Here is a 14,014-nt window from a genome sequence, read left to right as displayed (position 1 = left end):
AGACACCAAGCCAAGGTCATTCAAACTGTCCTAGTTTTTTGTTTTTTGGTGTTTTTTTTTTTTTTTAACTTTTCATCTACTGCAAACCTCAAAGAAACCCCTTCAACAGTAGAGGCTTTTGAAAATACCTACATAACACAACCCAAGAGGTCCTAAAATGGGTCATCATCTAGTATATTTCACCAGAAGCCAGAGGTAAGCGAGAACACACTTGAAGTACATCTTTTTCTCTAAAATTTCCAGCTCCTCTTTTCTACTGGTTAACTGCTTCCTAAAATTAGTTGAAGTGAAAATGTCCTCAAACACAGGGAAAAATTAGAGCCAGGCCCCAGGAATGAAGAAGCAACGAAAACCTCCTTTTGGACACCTTTCAACTGGGATTTCTTAATCTGAGGACCTGCGTCCTCAGTCAGGCTTCAGGGGGACCTGAATCTGATGACAATGCTCCCAGCATATTGTCAATATGTACATATGTGCATTTTTCTAGATACGGGGTCCAAAGTGTTTTGGGTTTTTCTGTTTGTTTTTTAGGGCTGCACCTGCAGCATATTTTAGTTCCCAGGCTAAGGGTCAAATTGGAGCTACAGCTAACGGCCTATACCACACTCACAGCAACGCAGGATCCAAGCCATGTCTGCAACCTATACCACAGCTCACAGCAACACCAGATCCTTAACCCACTGAGCAAGGTCAGGGATCGAACCTGCGTCCTCATGACTCCTAGTCGGGTCATCACCACTGAGCTACGACAGGAACTCCCAAAGCTTTTATCATCACTAAAAGGGTCCGAGGTTCAAAAACAGTTTCAGAAGCACTGCTTCTGCTAAAAATCTGTTCTGAACTCTTCCTTATTGTGATGGAACAACAGTAATATATAATAAAGCACTTAAGAGGCCCATAGCTCACTAACTTAATCGACACATTCTGCTTAGGAAATTATGCTAATATGGTTTTTGTGTACTCTTCCAAAAAATAATTGCAGAGCCTAGAACAAATCTGAGTATCAGCAGAACAGTCTCCAGAAGATCTTTCAGAATGGAGCAGAATCAGTATCGTCCAAAGGAACCATGACTAGAACACATATTTCTGACACTGGAAGGGGTCACAGAGTGCAGGCTGCCCAGCCCCCTGCCATCGCAGACAAGAATACTGAGGCCCAGGGTGAAGACATAGGCACGTTAGATGCAAGTGCTACAAGGGAGATGCAGGAACGGCGCTGAGCAAGTGCAAGCGGTGTATATATAGCTTACAAATAAAAATGCAGCCTTGTGGTTTTGGTTTAAGCACTTGGAGCACAGGCAGTAGGCTGAGAACATGCTCACACTGGCCCCACATGACATTTCATTAGGGTAATTACGAGGGGCTCATGTGAGCCGTGGTTCTACATCCTCTGGCAAATTTCCTAATTTTTTCTTTTTTCTTTCTTTTCTTTTTTTTTTTAACCACAGCACAAACTAAACACCTTTGGTTACCTTTTAAGCATTTCTTTCCCTGGGAGGCCAAAATTGGCAGGATGAAATCAAAGGAAGTTTCCAGAAGGCAGCACATAATAAAAGCACCATGGGTTTGATCGTTCTACTAAAACATCCTATGTGCTTTGCCCATCACTGCTCTAATTTACTGACACTACAGAAACACATTCACAGGATCATCTTGATAAATCTCTCTGGATAGTAACCATGATTCTCACAAAAATATCCCATCTCATAAAATTCTTCCATGAGGCACTTAAAGACTACAGTAGCCAATACCCTTGGGCTCATTCCTCCATTTAATTAAAATGTCTGTTCGACAAGTGATTTACAGCATTTGTCATCACCTAGGGTGGATATATACACTGGTGTCTACAGACACTTCATGACAACAAAGCATTAATTACCATGCTAGTGAGAATGGCTTCTAGCAAAAGCTCAAACGGTGGGATTCTGTCTCTCTCTGATGCAAGAAAACATGGACATAACTTACAGCCATCCCACAGAAAGAGCCCATTAGCGTAAATCAAGAAATATAATAGCATGGCTTGAAGTGAGGACCCACTGTAATTCCTTAAGGCTGATTCTAAGCCCAGGAGTAACACCAATCTCACTACCAAAGCTAAGAGTCATTCAGACATGAACTAAATCCTCTCCAAGCCTGGGCAATTTAGATTTGGGCCAATTTAATTCTTAGGACTTACTAACATTGATAAGACATAATTCATTCTGACTGCTTAAAACTGAACCAATTACTCCAAAAGCAGAGAAATGATGTAATTGCCTAGCATATGGAGGCAGAAGCTTGAGAGGTGGAAGGGCCCTTAGAGAGATTTTAGTGTAGCCCTCTCCGGATCTAAGCCAGGGAGCTGAGACCCTAACACACAGAGGCTTGCCAGAGTTCACAGCTGACAGATGGCAAAGCCATACCCTGAACCCAGCTCTCCCAACTTTCACAGCCCAGCATTTATATGTTGCTAGAAGCTGTACAATAAAACACAAAAAGTATTTTTTTAACTGAATAGTTAATACTATACTAATTTGCAGTTAAAGTTAACTCCTCATATATTTACTAATAACCAGCTAGCACAATATTTCAGGACTCTACTATATATACATATGTTAGCAAATATCCAAATGTATGAATACCTAATTTAATATATTTATAAAATAATACATGTCTAAATAAATTTAAACAAGAATATCTTCAAAAAAAAAAAAAAAAAAAGGAGTTCCCATCGTGGCGCAGTGGTTAACGAATCCGACTAGGAACCATGAGGTTGCGGGTTCGGTCCCTGCCCTTGCTCAGTGGGTTAACGATCCGGCGTTGCCGTGAGCTGTGGTGTAGGTTGCAGACACGGCTCGGATCCTGCGTTGCTGTGGCTCTGGCGTAGGCGGGTGGCTACAGCTCCGATTCAACCCCTAGCCTGGGAACCTCCATATGCCGCGGGAGCGGCCCAAGAAATAGCAACAACAACAACAACAAAAAGACAAAAAGACAAAAGACAAAAAAAAAAAAAAAAAAAAAAAAGAATATCTTCATATATATGTAGGTGTTTTGTGTGTGTGTGTGTGTGTGTGTGTGTCACACATCACAGGAACTAAGGCAACAGTGATCCTCTGGCTGGAGGTTTGGTTCCCACATTCAGAAAACAAAAGCTTGAGCTACAGTTAAGTTCAAAAACCTCCCAGGACCAATCAGGTAATGAGTTGGGGGGGCGAGTATTAGGGAGTGGTGGGGTCTGTGGCAAATGGTACGCACAGAAATAAATGCCTTCAGAATCATCTCTGCCTGTCCACATGCCTAAGAGCCATCAGGCTTTTTGTTGTTGTGCTAAACTAGATGACCCTCCTGCTTCAACATCTATGATTCTTTTATGATCTGCACAAAGCACAGGGTATTTGATGGTTTTAAAAGAGTGGTACTGTTTTCTGCCTTGGGGAGTTCAATGTTCTTTTGGGTCCTCTGTTCACAAGACAACGAAACTCAGACCCCTCAAACTTTCCAAAGATGGAAAGATTCCTATGGGTCAGGAAGATTTACCTTTCCGAAGGCATCTATGTCATCTCCCATTATCAGGGCAGAAGCTCCTTTTCTTCTTTTGAGGAATGACTATTCATAGTCCTTTCACTGAAGCAGACTATGGCCATGCTTCTTATGCTGGAGCCTTAAAAATCAGCTCTTTTCCTCTAGGAACATGTTTCTCCCCAAACCAGGCACTAACCAGCGCCTAAGTCCTTACCTTTGTTGTGTCATTTCCTGGCTGTTGTCTCCCCACCTCCCAGATCTCTCTCCCCCTTGGAAAGACGAGGCCTAAGAAGGAAGGAGTTATGTCTGTCTTGCCCACCCGCCTCTCCAGGCTCCAGCACAGGGGCTGGCACACAGGATGTGCTCAACGGTGGCTAAAAGCTCTACTAGGGCCTGGTATTTCACAGAGAAACGTATAATAGTCTGTTAGGGCAGCTACCCCTCAAGCAGAGGGGATGAATCTCAATCACCCATGGTTTTTAACCCTAAACTCCTCTGACCAATATCATACATTTCCATGAGCACCTGGTCCATTCACACCTCCATTCTTTCAGGATATAGGGGAGGTAGGCAGTGGTGATCTTAGGATGCTGAGGGCATGCTAAGAAGAAGAAAGGAGGACCAGACCCAGGCTTGGCATGTCAGAGAAAGTTTCCTGGGTAAGTGACATCTGCAGAGAGGGATCGGCAAGGTGGTTCTTGATGAAATGGAAGCTGCTCATGGTGGCTGGAGCACACACAGAGTGTGGGCTGGGGAAGAAGGCTAGAGAAAAAATCAGGGCCCAGATCATGAAGAACATTCTATACCATTTTAAAGAGCTTTAGCTAAAGGCAGTGGGGAAACCCTTGAGGCATTTTCAGTAAAGGGAGGACTATCAGCTTGGCCATTGAGAAAGATCATTTGGGGGACAGCAATGACAAGAATGGAAAAAGAGTGGTCAGGCATTGGATTTCAGGCCTCATCTTTATCATATTCTAATACAGTGGCGCAAGCAGCCAATGCAAATTGAGCACCTGATCTGTTTTATAAAATGAGCCAAATGTCTTACAAAACAGAAGACTCCAGAAAATCCAAGGCCCTTCTCTGCTTCTGCGTAAATGCTACCCATCTCATAAAAATGTACTGCGCTTGTACCATCACAACTAGTCAGCACTCTAAATACTTGCTAGATACCCAAACTGTATTAACAGTTGCATAAGAGAAAATGATTCACTCTGCCCACCAACCTCATTAGCTCTCAAAGGTTGAGCACAACCGAATTTAACATGTCGGGCTCACAAATTACCAGTGAACAAAGTTACACCTTATTCACAGGTTTAGAAATTGTAGCCTTTTCAAACGCAGCGAAGGCAAGGAATTTTCCAAACATGGTTTTCAATCCATGACCATATTCAAAGGACATGAAAATCTGGTCCAGTCTTTCAAGCACAAGTTGGTATATAATTAACTGATTTTTAAAAAGGGACACTGGGATCACAGTAATAATTAGTCACTCCCCCAACTACTTTCATTTATTTCTTTTTTTTAGAAAGATGAATAAAATGTTTAAGTCAGGATCTTCCCCAAATGCTTGCACTTTACTTGCTCCCAAATCACATTTTGACAAATATTTAGTGCCTACTAGATACCAGACACTGCTTAAGGTGCTGGACTTAGAATAGTGAATAAGAGAGGTGGATTCTCTACTCTCAAAGCATTTATACCTTAACAGAGAAGGTGTAATAAGCGAACAAATTAACTAAATGATCTCAGAAAGTGGTGAGTGCAATAAAGGGTGACAGATAATAATATGGTCTGGAAAATGCTCTCTGAGGGGGAAACATCTGAGCCACCACTTAACCATAATGAGAAGCAGCCAGTCCCACTGCAGCAGAATTCTTGTCGTGAAACTAAAGACATGATATATCCAATACATTTCACATACACTGGAATGAACCTCCCTAGATAGATGCTAAAATATGTTTCACCCCTAAACAGTCTTCACCAACGGACTCTGAAAAGAAAAAAACAACCTCGAGAAAGAATAACTGTACCGCCGAGTACAAAAAGGGAAGGAACCACTAGAAAATGAATCAAGATTCAATCTGATGCTAGAAATTCATGCACCTGGATTCAGGAATCACGGGCGATAACCTGACTGCTTACCCTGACAAGACTGCCAAACAGGTCAGCTCCCTGAAAAGCAGAGACAAAGTGGCCCTCCAGTCCTGCAGGGAACAGAATGTCTTCAGGAGGGCTGAACCAGGAAAACAGCCTGGGATCCCGCCAAGCAGGTCCTTCCTTCCTGAGGGGATGCCAAGGTCTTTCCATGACGCAGCCTCCAGCCCCCCCTCTCCCCCCCACCTCCTCCCATGTCCCCATGCCCTGCGTTAAGTTATTAGGTGCCAGTCCCCACATGGAAAGGCAGCAAATAAAGAGCAAATATGGGAAAGAAGGAAAAAAGGTTTTAGAAGCCCAAGAAATTATACAAAATAAACCAGTTCTAGAAGAAATGGGGGGGGCAGTGACCATTTAGAAAACAAGACTCTGTCCAAAAGTCAAAATTTGCATTTAATGAATTTTTTTTAATGCTCCTTCTCTGATAATATTTTCTGCACTGAAGAGGCAATGTAGTTTTCAAGAGTCTGTCTTGACTCAAATCTAATTAAGGCACTTACTTAACATCTTCTTTGGTAAAATAAGGATAATAAATCCTTAGTTTTCTCCCTACAGACTTATTGAGTACAATTGTCAAAGAGTAAAATGAGCATACTTAACAGTGAACTATCTCATGTGCTTCAACATAAGTATGTAGTTGTAAAACATCACCTCAATAAAAATAATGCATATGTTCATTTCCCTCAAAAGTTTCCTTGTGCCTTCTCTGTAATCCATCCCTCTGTCACCTTCACTCCCTCATTACCAGGCAACCACCACTTCCTGTCACTACAACTAGATTACATTTTTTATAATTTTGCATAAATGAAATCATATAGTATGTACTCTTTGGGGGGGTTCTGGCTTCTTTCATTCAGTGTAAATTATACATTTTGAGATTCATCCATATTGTTGCATGTATCAACAGCTCACCACTTTTTATGACTGGGTAGAATTCCATTGTATAGATACACAATTTGTTTAAATATTCACCTGTTGACTAACATTTTAGTTGTTTCCTGTTTGGGAGCTATTACAAATAAAGTGGCTATGAATATTCATGTATAGGTCTTTGTATAAATGGTTCTATTTTCCTGATAAATACTTCAGAGTAGCTGGGTCCCTTAGTAAGTACATGTTTAACATGTTAAGAAACTGTCAAAATATTTTCCACTGTGGCTCTATCATTTTATACTCCTCACAGTAGTATGACAGTTCCTGTTGTTCCACTTCTTCACCACCACTTGGTATGATCAGTCTCTTTAAGCCTTTCCCATGGGTTTGGTTTTAATTTACATTTGCTTGACTAAGGATTTTGAGCATCTTTTAATGTGCTATTTTCCACAAAGGTGCCTATTCACATCCTCACCCCACTTTAAAACTGAGTATTTTTCTCATTGAGGGTTTTTCTTGTTTTTTTTTATTTGTTTGTTTTGTTTTTTTGTTTGTTTTGTTTTATTGTTTGTTTGTTTGTGGGTTTTTTTGCTTTTTAGTGCCATACCTGCAGCATATGGAGGTTCCCTGGCTAGGTTTCCTACACCACAGCTATAGCAATGCAACACAGGATCCAAGCCGTGTCTTCGACCTACACCATAGCTCACAGCAACGCCAGATCCTTTAACCCACTGAGCAAGGTCACGGATAGAACCTGCAACCTCATGGTTCCTAGCCAGATTCGTTTCAGCTGCACCTCGACAGGAACTCCTCTCATGAGTTTTAAGAGTTTTCATATATATCCATTAAAAGTCCTTTGTCTGAATTACATGTTGCAAATAATTTTTCCTGGTTAGTTGCTTATGTTTTCATTTTCTTAAATGTTTTCTGAAAACAATTGCCGAAAAAAATTATCATTTCCCCATTGAAGTGCCTTGATATCTTTGTCAAAAAAGGACAAAAAGTCATTTGATCATATATGTGTGGATCTATTTCTAGACTCTCTTCTTTTCCACTGATCAATATGATGCTCTTTATTCCAACACATTACCTTGACTATGGTAGTGTTATAGTAAGTCTTGAAATCAGATAGTCAGATAGTTCAAATCCTCCAAAACATTCTTTTGTAAAATTATTCTTATATGAGGCTGGGTACTTCATATGCTCACGTAAAATTTAGAATCAGTCTGTCACCTTCTACAACAAAGCTTGATGATGTTTTGACTGGGACTGCATTAAATCTACTGAACAACATGGGAAGAATCAAGGTCTTAACAATAGTGAATCCTCCCATCTATACACACAGTATATATCTTCATTTATTTAGATTTTTAACTTATTTTGGCAATGGTTTGTCATTTTCAGTGAGCAAGTCTTGCATATGTTTTATCATGTTTATCCAATTTCATATTTTGATGCTCCTTAAATGGCATTTTTCTATTTCATTTTCAATTGTCCACTGACACTATATAGAAACAATTGACTTTTGTATATTGGTATGGAAACTGCAGTGACCTAGTTCACCCTGGCTTGTTGGTTCTAGTAGCCCTTTTGTAGATGTCTTAGAATTTTCTACAATCATTTGTCTGCAAATAAAGACAGTTTTCCTTCTTCCTTCTCATGTATTTTATTTTTTTAATTGCCTTTGCACTGACAGAGACCTCCAGTACACTGTTGAACAGAACTGGTAAGAGTAGATATTCTTACCACTCCTGATCTTAGGGAATATCATACAGTTTTTCACCATTAACATGTTACCTGTAGGTTTTTCACAGTTGCCCTTGATCAGGTTGAAGAAGTTCCCTTCTATTACTTATTTGTTAAGAGTTTTTATTATGAATGGATATTGAATTTTGTCAAATTCTTTTTTCTCTATCTCTTGAGATGATCATATGAATCTCCTCTTTTATTCTGTTAACATGAAAATTGCACTGAATTAATTTTAAATGTTTAATCAACCTTGTGGTTCTGCTTATAACCTCATTTGATCATTTGCTACATTGTTGGGTTTGATTTGCTAAAATTTAAGATTTTTCCTATATCCATATTCATGAGGGACATTGGTCTGTAATTTGGTTTTTTGGGGGGTGTGATGTTTTCATCAAGTTTTGGTATAAACGTAACGTTGGTCTCACGAAATGAGTTGGAATGTGTTTCCTTCTCTTCTGTTTTCTGAAATAGTTTGTGTAGCTGGCAATGTTTCTTCCTTAAGTGTGCACTAGAACTCACCAGCAAAGGCACTTGGGACCTTGAGTTTGCTTTGTGGAAGGTTTTTAATTACAAGATCAAATGTCTTAATAGACAAAACCTATCCAAGTTACTGGAGTGAGTTTGGTGAGTGTTGGCCACTTGCATCTTTAAAGGAATTCATTCATTACATTTAAATTGTGGAATTTGCTAGCATAAAGTTATTCATAATATTCTTTTTTTTTTTTTAATGTCCATAGAATCTATAGTGGTGTTCTCTCATTCCTAACATTGGTAATTTGCGTCTTTTTTTTTTTTTCTTGATCACACTGGCTTGAGGTTTACGAATTTTATTGTTTCATTTTGTTTTTCAAAGAATCAGCTTTTTGTTTCATTGACTTTTCTCTATTGTTTCCATTTTCTACTTCACTGGCATCTATCTTTACACTTCCTCTTTTCCGCTTACTTAGGATTTAATTTGCTCTTCTTTTCCAATTTCAGGTGGAAACTCAGGTCTTTGAAATCTTTCCTAATTTAAGCATTTAATGCTGTGACTTTCCGTTTAAGAACTTCTTTAGTTGTATCCACTGCCTCCTTGGATATAATGTAAGTTAAATGAAATATGTATAGTTAGATAAGAAATAGGTTATTGCCTCATCCATGACAGGCATTGTGCTTGGTACTAAGAATATACTGCATAAAATAGATCTAACCCTTTCCCTCATCAAGCTTAGAAGATAATATTGACCAAATTGGTACAAAATCATTGTTAACAATTATATTATTAATATTGACAAAATTGGAGCAAAATCAATGTTATGATTATATTCTTAATATTTAGAAAGCATGTTAAGCAAAATAGCAATAAAAACTTTGTTTTATTGTAATAATAAAGATACCTTCTGTTTTTGTCTCTTCTCATGATCTAGCAAAAACAAAATTTCTAGGTTTTTTTAAAGTTTAGCAATTTGTAATTCCAGTTGCAACAAATAAACTTTTGGTGGGATAAATTACTCCATTTGTAACTTTCTGAATAAACTAGACATTTCAATTTACTATGCTAAAGATAAATAAGTACTTCTGTAATTCTAAATTTCAAAACTACCTTTCGACCTATAAGGATCATTTTTAAAACAAGCATTCCATATATTTCCAAATATATTCTTAATAAGATTATTTTCTAAACAAACAAAAAAAATATTTAAAGGAAACACTCTACTCGTTCTATCTACCTCATCATGAGTTTCAAAATAATCTTGCCACCTAATTGAAAACGAGTATCTGACAAATCACTGGTTTCAAGGTCATTTAAATGATAACCTATCTTACCCAAAACTCATGTTTTCCGGAACACCAACAGTGGGTTACATTAAACAACTAAATATAATTAATTCAGACAACTATAGATAAAGGAATTTAATTTACATTTAAATCTGGTAATCCAGGGGGAAAGCAGGCAGCTCTAAATAACCCCACTTTGTCTGATAACCTGAATCTTACTACACTCAAGCTTCTTCCAGTCCTTAGCTTATGGTCTTCATTTAGGCTACCTCTTCTCAAATGTGCCTGCACATCAGAATCACCTGAAGAGCCAAAATGTACTGATACTGTGATCCCACAGCCTGAGATTCCTGACTAGAGTCTTTAAAAGTGGGGATTTAAAAAGGTGATTCAAATGTGCAGACTGGGGGTAAAGTGAACCAGTGGAGGATCTCTCTGGGAAAACATGCTTCTAGGGGCCATGGATCAGTCCGAACCACCATACTTCAGAACCTAGTTCTTCTAGAGCTTTACCCAACCTAACTCCTAATCAGGTACTAATTTAATAATCCCACTCAGATTCTTAGGCTCACCTCTACCTCCCCTCCTGAAATTCACAGGATAAAATGTCCATCTCTATTATGGCCATTCCTCTTCTAAATTCCATAAAGTAAACTGAGCTGAAGGGAAATTAACTCAGTATAATTTGATGATATGGTTAAACAGCCATTATGTATATTTACTCCTATTTGAGTCTACTCCACAAGCTAGCTGTAATTTTATAGACTATATGATAAAAATAATCAATTCCTCAAAGCATAAAATAAATATTTAAATGAGTCTTCCTTAGTATCCATCTGATTTCCCCACTTGTTAGTTTCAAACATGTTTTCAATTCTGATTCACATACTGGGTTCAAAACTAACATCCTCCAGAATTTAAATGAAAACTCCTGATAGCCTTCCAACGGCTTACCCCATTTTGCCAAAGCAGACCATTTCATTATAATTATCATTTCATCACCTCAAAGTGAGAAGGATAGCACCTGCCTCACAAAGACAGTATGAAGACCAAGACGCAAAAGCATTTTAGCACTGTATAGAGTGCTCTAGAAATCATAATTTAGTTGCAGCAGAAAATTTGCCTCATGGGAACTATGTGAAAAGCACAGGCAAGTAGGAGGTTGTGGTACTATTTATCAATAAACAGAAACGCCAACGGGTGAGGCGAGAAGTGAGGCTGTGGTGGAGGGAGGGGGATGTTCACAAACTGCTGAGGACCCCTCCAAGCCTTCCAGACCAGTAACAGCAGAAACACAGACTGCAAGATTCACACCTCTCAAGCTGAAACTGAACTGAAGTTACTTGCAAACACATGTAAACCTCATCTCCTTGGAAAACTGCTAAACAAAACTTTGCGAACTGCAGACCCAGGCACTCTGATCCCTGCCAGTGGGATGTAATGGATGTGCATGCCGAAACACGTGTGCACGTCTGAGCGGCTGAACCAACACGTATCCATAAACATTATGAATAACCCTAGCGAGAATGCACGGCTTTCACCTAAGGAGCGCTTGAAAAACTTTACCCAAATCATCCACTTTCCCTTCCTTGAGTCTCCAGCATGTTACCCGCGTGCAGAGACTTAGGGTACCTTAGCCAAAGTCTGGGCGGAGGAGGATGAGAGCCCCTACCCGATTTCCCCATTAACTCAAGCTGCCATCTGGAAAGGGGGCCCTGTCCAGGATGGCTTTCCAGAGACACACCTGCGCCCTCACCCACCCACCGTTGTCGCGTCACAGGTGCCACAGCCACCTGGGAGAGAACCAAAGTCTGGAGGGAATTCCCTGCACCATGGAACTTGGGAAAAAGACGGGGAAAGCGGAAGCCCGGCGAGTTTTGAAAAGTGAAGATGGGAGAGGGTGTGGGGTAGCCGCAAAGGGAAGAGTTCACGGGTACTCACCCAGCCCTCGAAGGTGTCCGAGGCGCCGGCCGTGCGCAGCAGCTCCTGGAATTGCAAGGTGCAGTTGGCCACAAAGTGGTCGTAGCCCAGGGGCGTCTCGTGGAAGACAGCCAGCTCCAGGTAGCCACCATCAGTGACGTTGGCACAGAACTCCTCATTGTACGTGGGTTTGTTGGTCTTCTGCTTGGTGCTGGTCTGCCCCACGCGTACTTGGTCCACGCTCACGGTCAGGTAGGGGTCCAGCAGCTGATAGCCCTTTTTGAAGAGTGAGTGGCGCAGGGACCAGCGGGTGGGCTGCAGCCCCACCGCCTCGCCAATGCGGACCCTCAAGTAGCCGTTGAACTTCATGGTGCCGGACGACATGCCGGCGCCGCTGCCCCGGCCCTGGGGGACCTCGCGTGCTCACAGCGGGAGAGCGGGGAGCCCTCGCTCAGGCCAGCCCTCTCGGCGGCCGCAGGAGTGGAGGCAGCTCCCGGGAAAAGTAGCGCCCAAGCCCCCCGCGACTGGCCATTCTGCCTCCTCCACCGGACCTTCCCTCCCCTCCTTCCCTCCCTCCCTCCCTCGCGAGGTGGAAAGGAGGGGAGCCGGGCGCCGAGCCCTCAGCCGGCCGGGGTCGCCCGATCGTCCCTCTCGAGCGCGCGGCGCCTCCCGTGGGCTCGCACAGGTCTCGCCCCTTCTCCAGGGCCGGGAAGCGCCTCTCCCCGGAGAGCCGGAGCGACTCGTCCGGTTAGCTCAAGCCCGAAGCGTCTCCTGCCTCCGCCTCTCCGGCTTCTGCTCCTACCCCCGCCTCCGCGGGCTCACGCTCTCCCCCACTCGGCCGGCTTCAAACCAGGAAGCAGCTGCCGCCGCATCCTCAGCAAAAGCCTCGCGCCGCCAGGCTCCAAGTTCACAGCAACCCCGCGCGGGCTCGCGCGCCTTCCGAAGCCTGGGGGCGTGGCGCGCGGCCGGCGGCCTGGCCCTGCTGTCGGTCAGTAGCGGGGCGCACGCCACCCCAGGGAGCCCCGCGCTGCCGGCTCTCACCGCGCTGCGCGCGCTCCTTGCCACCGGGTCTGGCTGGGCTCTCTGGGCTGGAGGCTACCCCAGGTGCAGGCCAAAAAGGGTAGGGCTGGTGGCCCAGCCCGAGCAAACACCTGAGGCGCGGGAGACAGGTCCGGGGAGGGCTGGAGGACAGGAGGAGGAGCAGGGAACCCGCATGGTTGGGAATCGCCCGCGCCCTCCCTCCCACGGTAGGAGGTGTGCTGGCGACCCAGCCGGGCCCTCTGGGAGAGGCCCTGGCCAGAGGCGGGTGCATGGCGGGGAGGTTCCTTTTGCTAATCTTTACAGGGATGGCTCATCCCAGGTTCAGCTCGGGCCCATCCTGTTTGTGCGCCTTTCCTGCAGAGAGTAATTACACGGTGGTTGTGTGTGTGTGCGTGTGTGTGTTTTAATAGGATAGTAGTAATGATGGAAATCCTGTCTGCCTCCTTCCTCAGAGAGGTGTGTCTTGTTGCACAAAGAGCAGGAAAGGTGGGTTCTGAAGACAGACATGGCTAAGACGTAATAAATTTCTTCCTGTGCGGTGTGGTTCCTGGTCCACCCAGCCTTACACAACAAGGGCAGAAGAATGTTCATACACACACACAGTTCCTGGCACATGTGCACCAAAGAAATCGTCTCTTCTAGGAACACTCTGGGCTGTTGCTCTGTTTATAAGTCAGACGGGACTGCTTTCAGGTTTTTTGTTTTCCACTCATGGCTTCTGCAGTTTTGTCCCATGGGAGCTCCTTTCCATTTAATCTTCTCTCCAGGAGAATCTTACTCCCTGGGGACCAGCTCAACCAATTTGTCTACTCTCAAGCCTAAACCATTTTTAAGATACTTAATTACATTCTCTCTGGCAATTCTAAGTCTCCTGGGAGCAGGTCAGTCTTTCTAACCCCTTACCCCCAGTGCCAAGTTTGGGGGCTCTCAAACCTAAGTTCACATTTTACTCAGGCACACTACAGAATGAAAACAAATAAGAACAATGGGTTGGTGGGGAGGGCCTGCCTTAAAA

At 42.8% G+C, this 14,014-nt stretch overlaps 1 protein-coding gene across 8 annotated transcripts in view; it reads right to left on the bottom strand.

The window, feature by feature from the left end:
* PRKCH (protein kinase C eta) overlaps positions 1-12,724 on the bottom strand; it is a 233,037-nt gene extending 220,313 nt beyond the window's left edge. For all 8 annotated transcript variants that reach the window (XR_014820289.1, XR_014820295.1, XR_014820298.1 and 5 more), the window contains exon 1: positions 11,980-12,724. Coding sequence is in view for 2 of the 8 variants with exons in the window: in XM_021062478.2 (XP_020918137.2) it covers positions 11,980-12,342 (363 nt within the window). In the remaining 6 variants the exon portion in view is untranslated. The remainder of the gene's footprint in view (positions 1-11,979) is intronic.
* Between the last annotated feature and the right edge of the window lie 1,290 nt (positions 12,725-14,014).

The sequence above is a fragment of the Sus scrofa genome, chromosome 1, assembly GCF_054392235.1.
Source record: "Sus scrofa isolate SSC_HxYL_T2T_F1_AM1 chromosome 1, Sscrofa_HxYL_maternal_Yorkshire_Landrace_v2.0, whole genome shotgun sequence".
Lineage (NCBI taxonomy): Eukaryota > Metazoa > Chordata > Mammalia > Artiodactyla > Suidae > Sus > Sus scrofa.
Note: the sequence above shows the minus strand (reverse complement) of the source record. Positions and strands in the feature narration are given on the sequence as shown.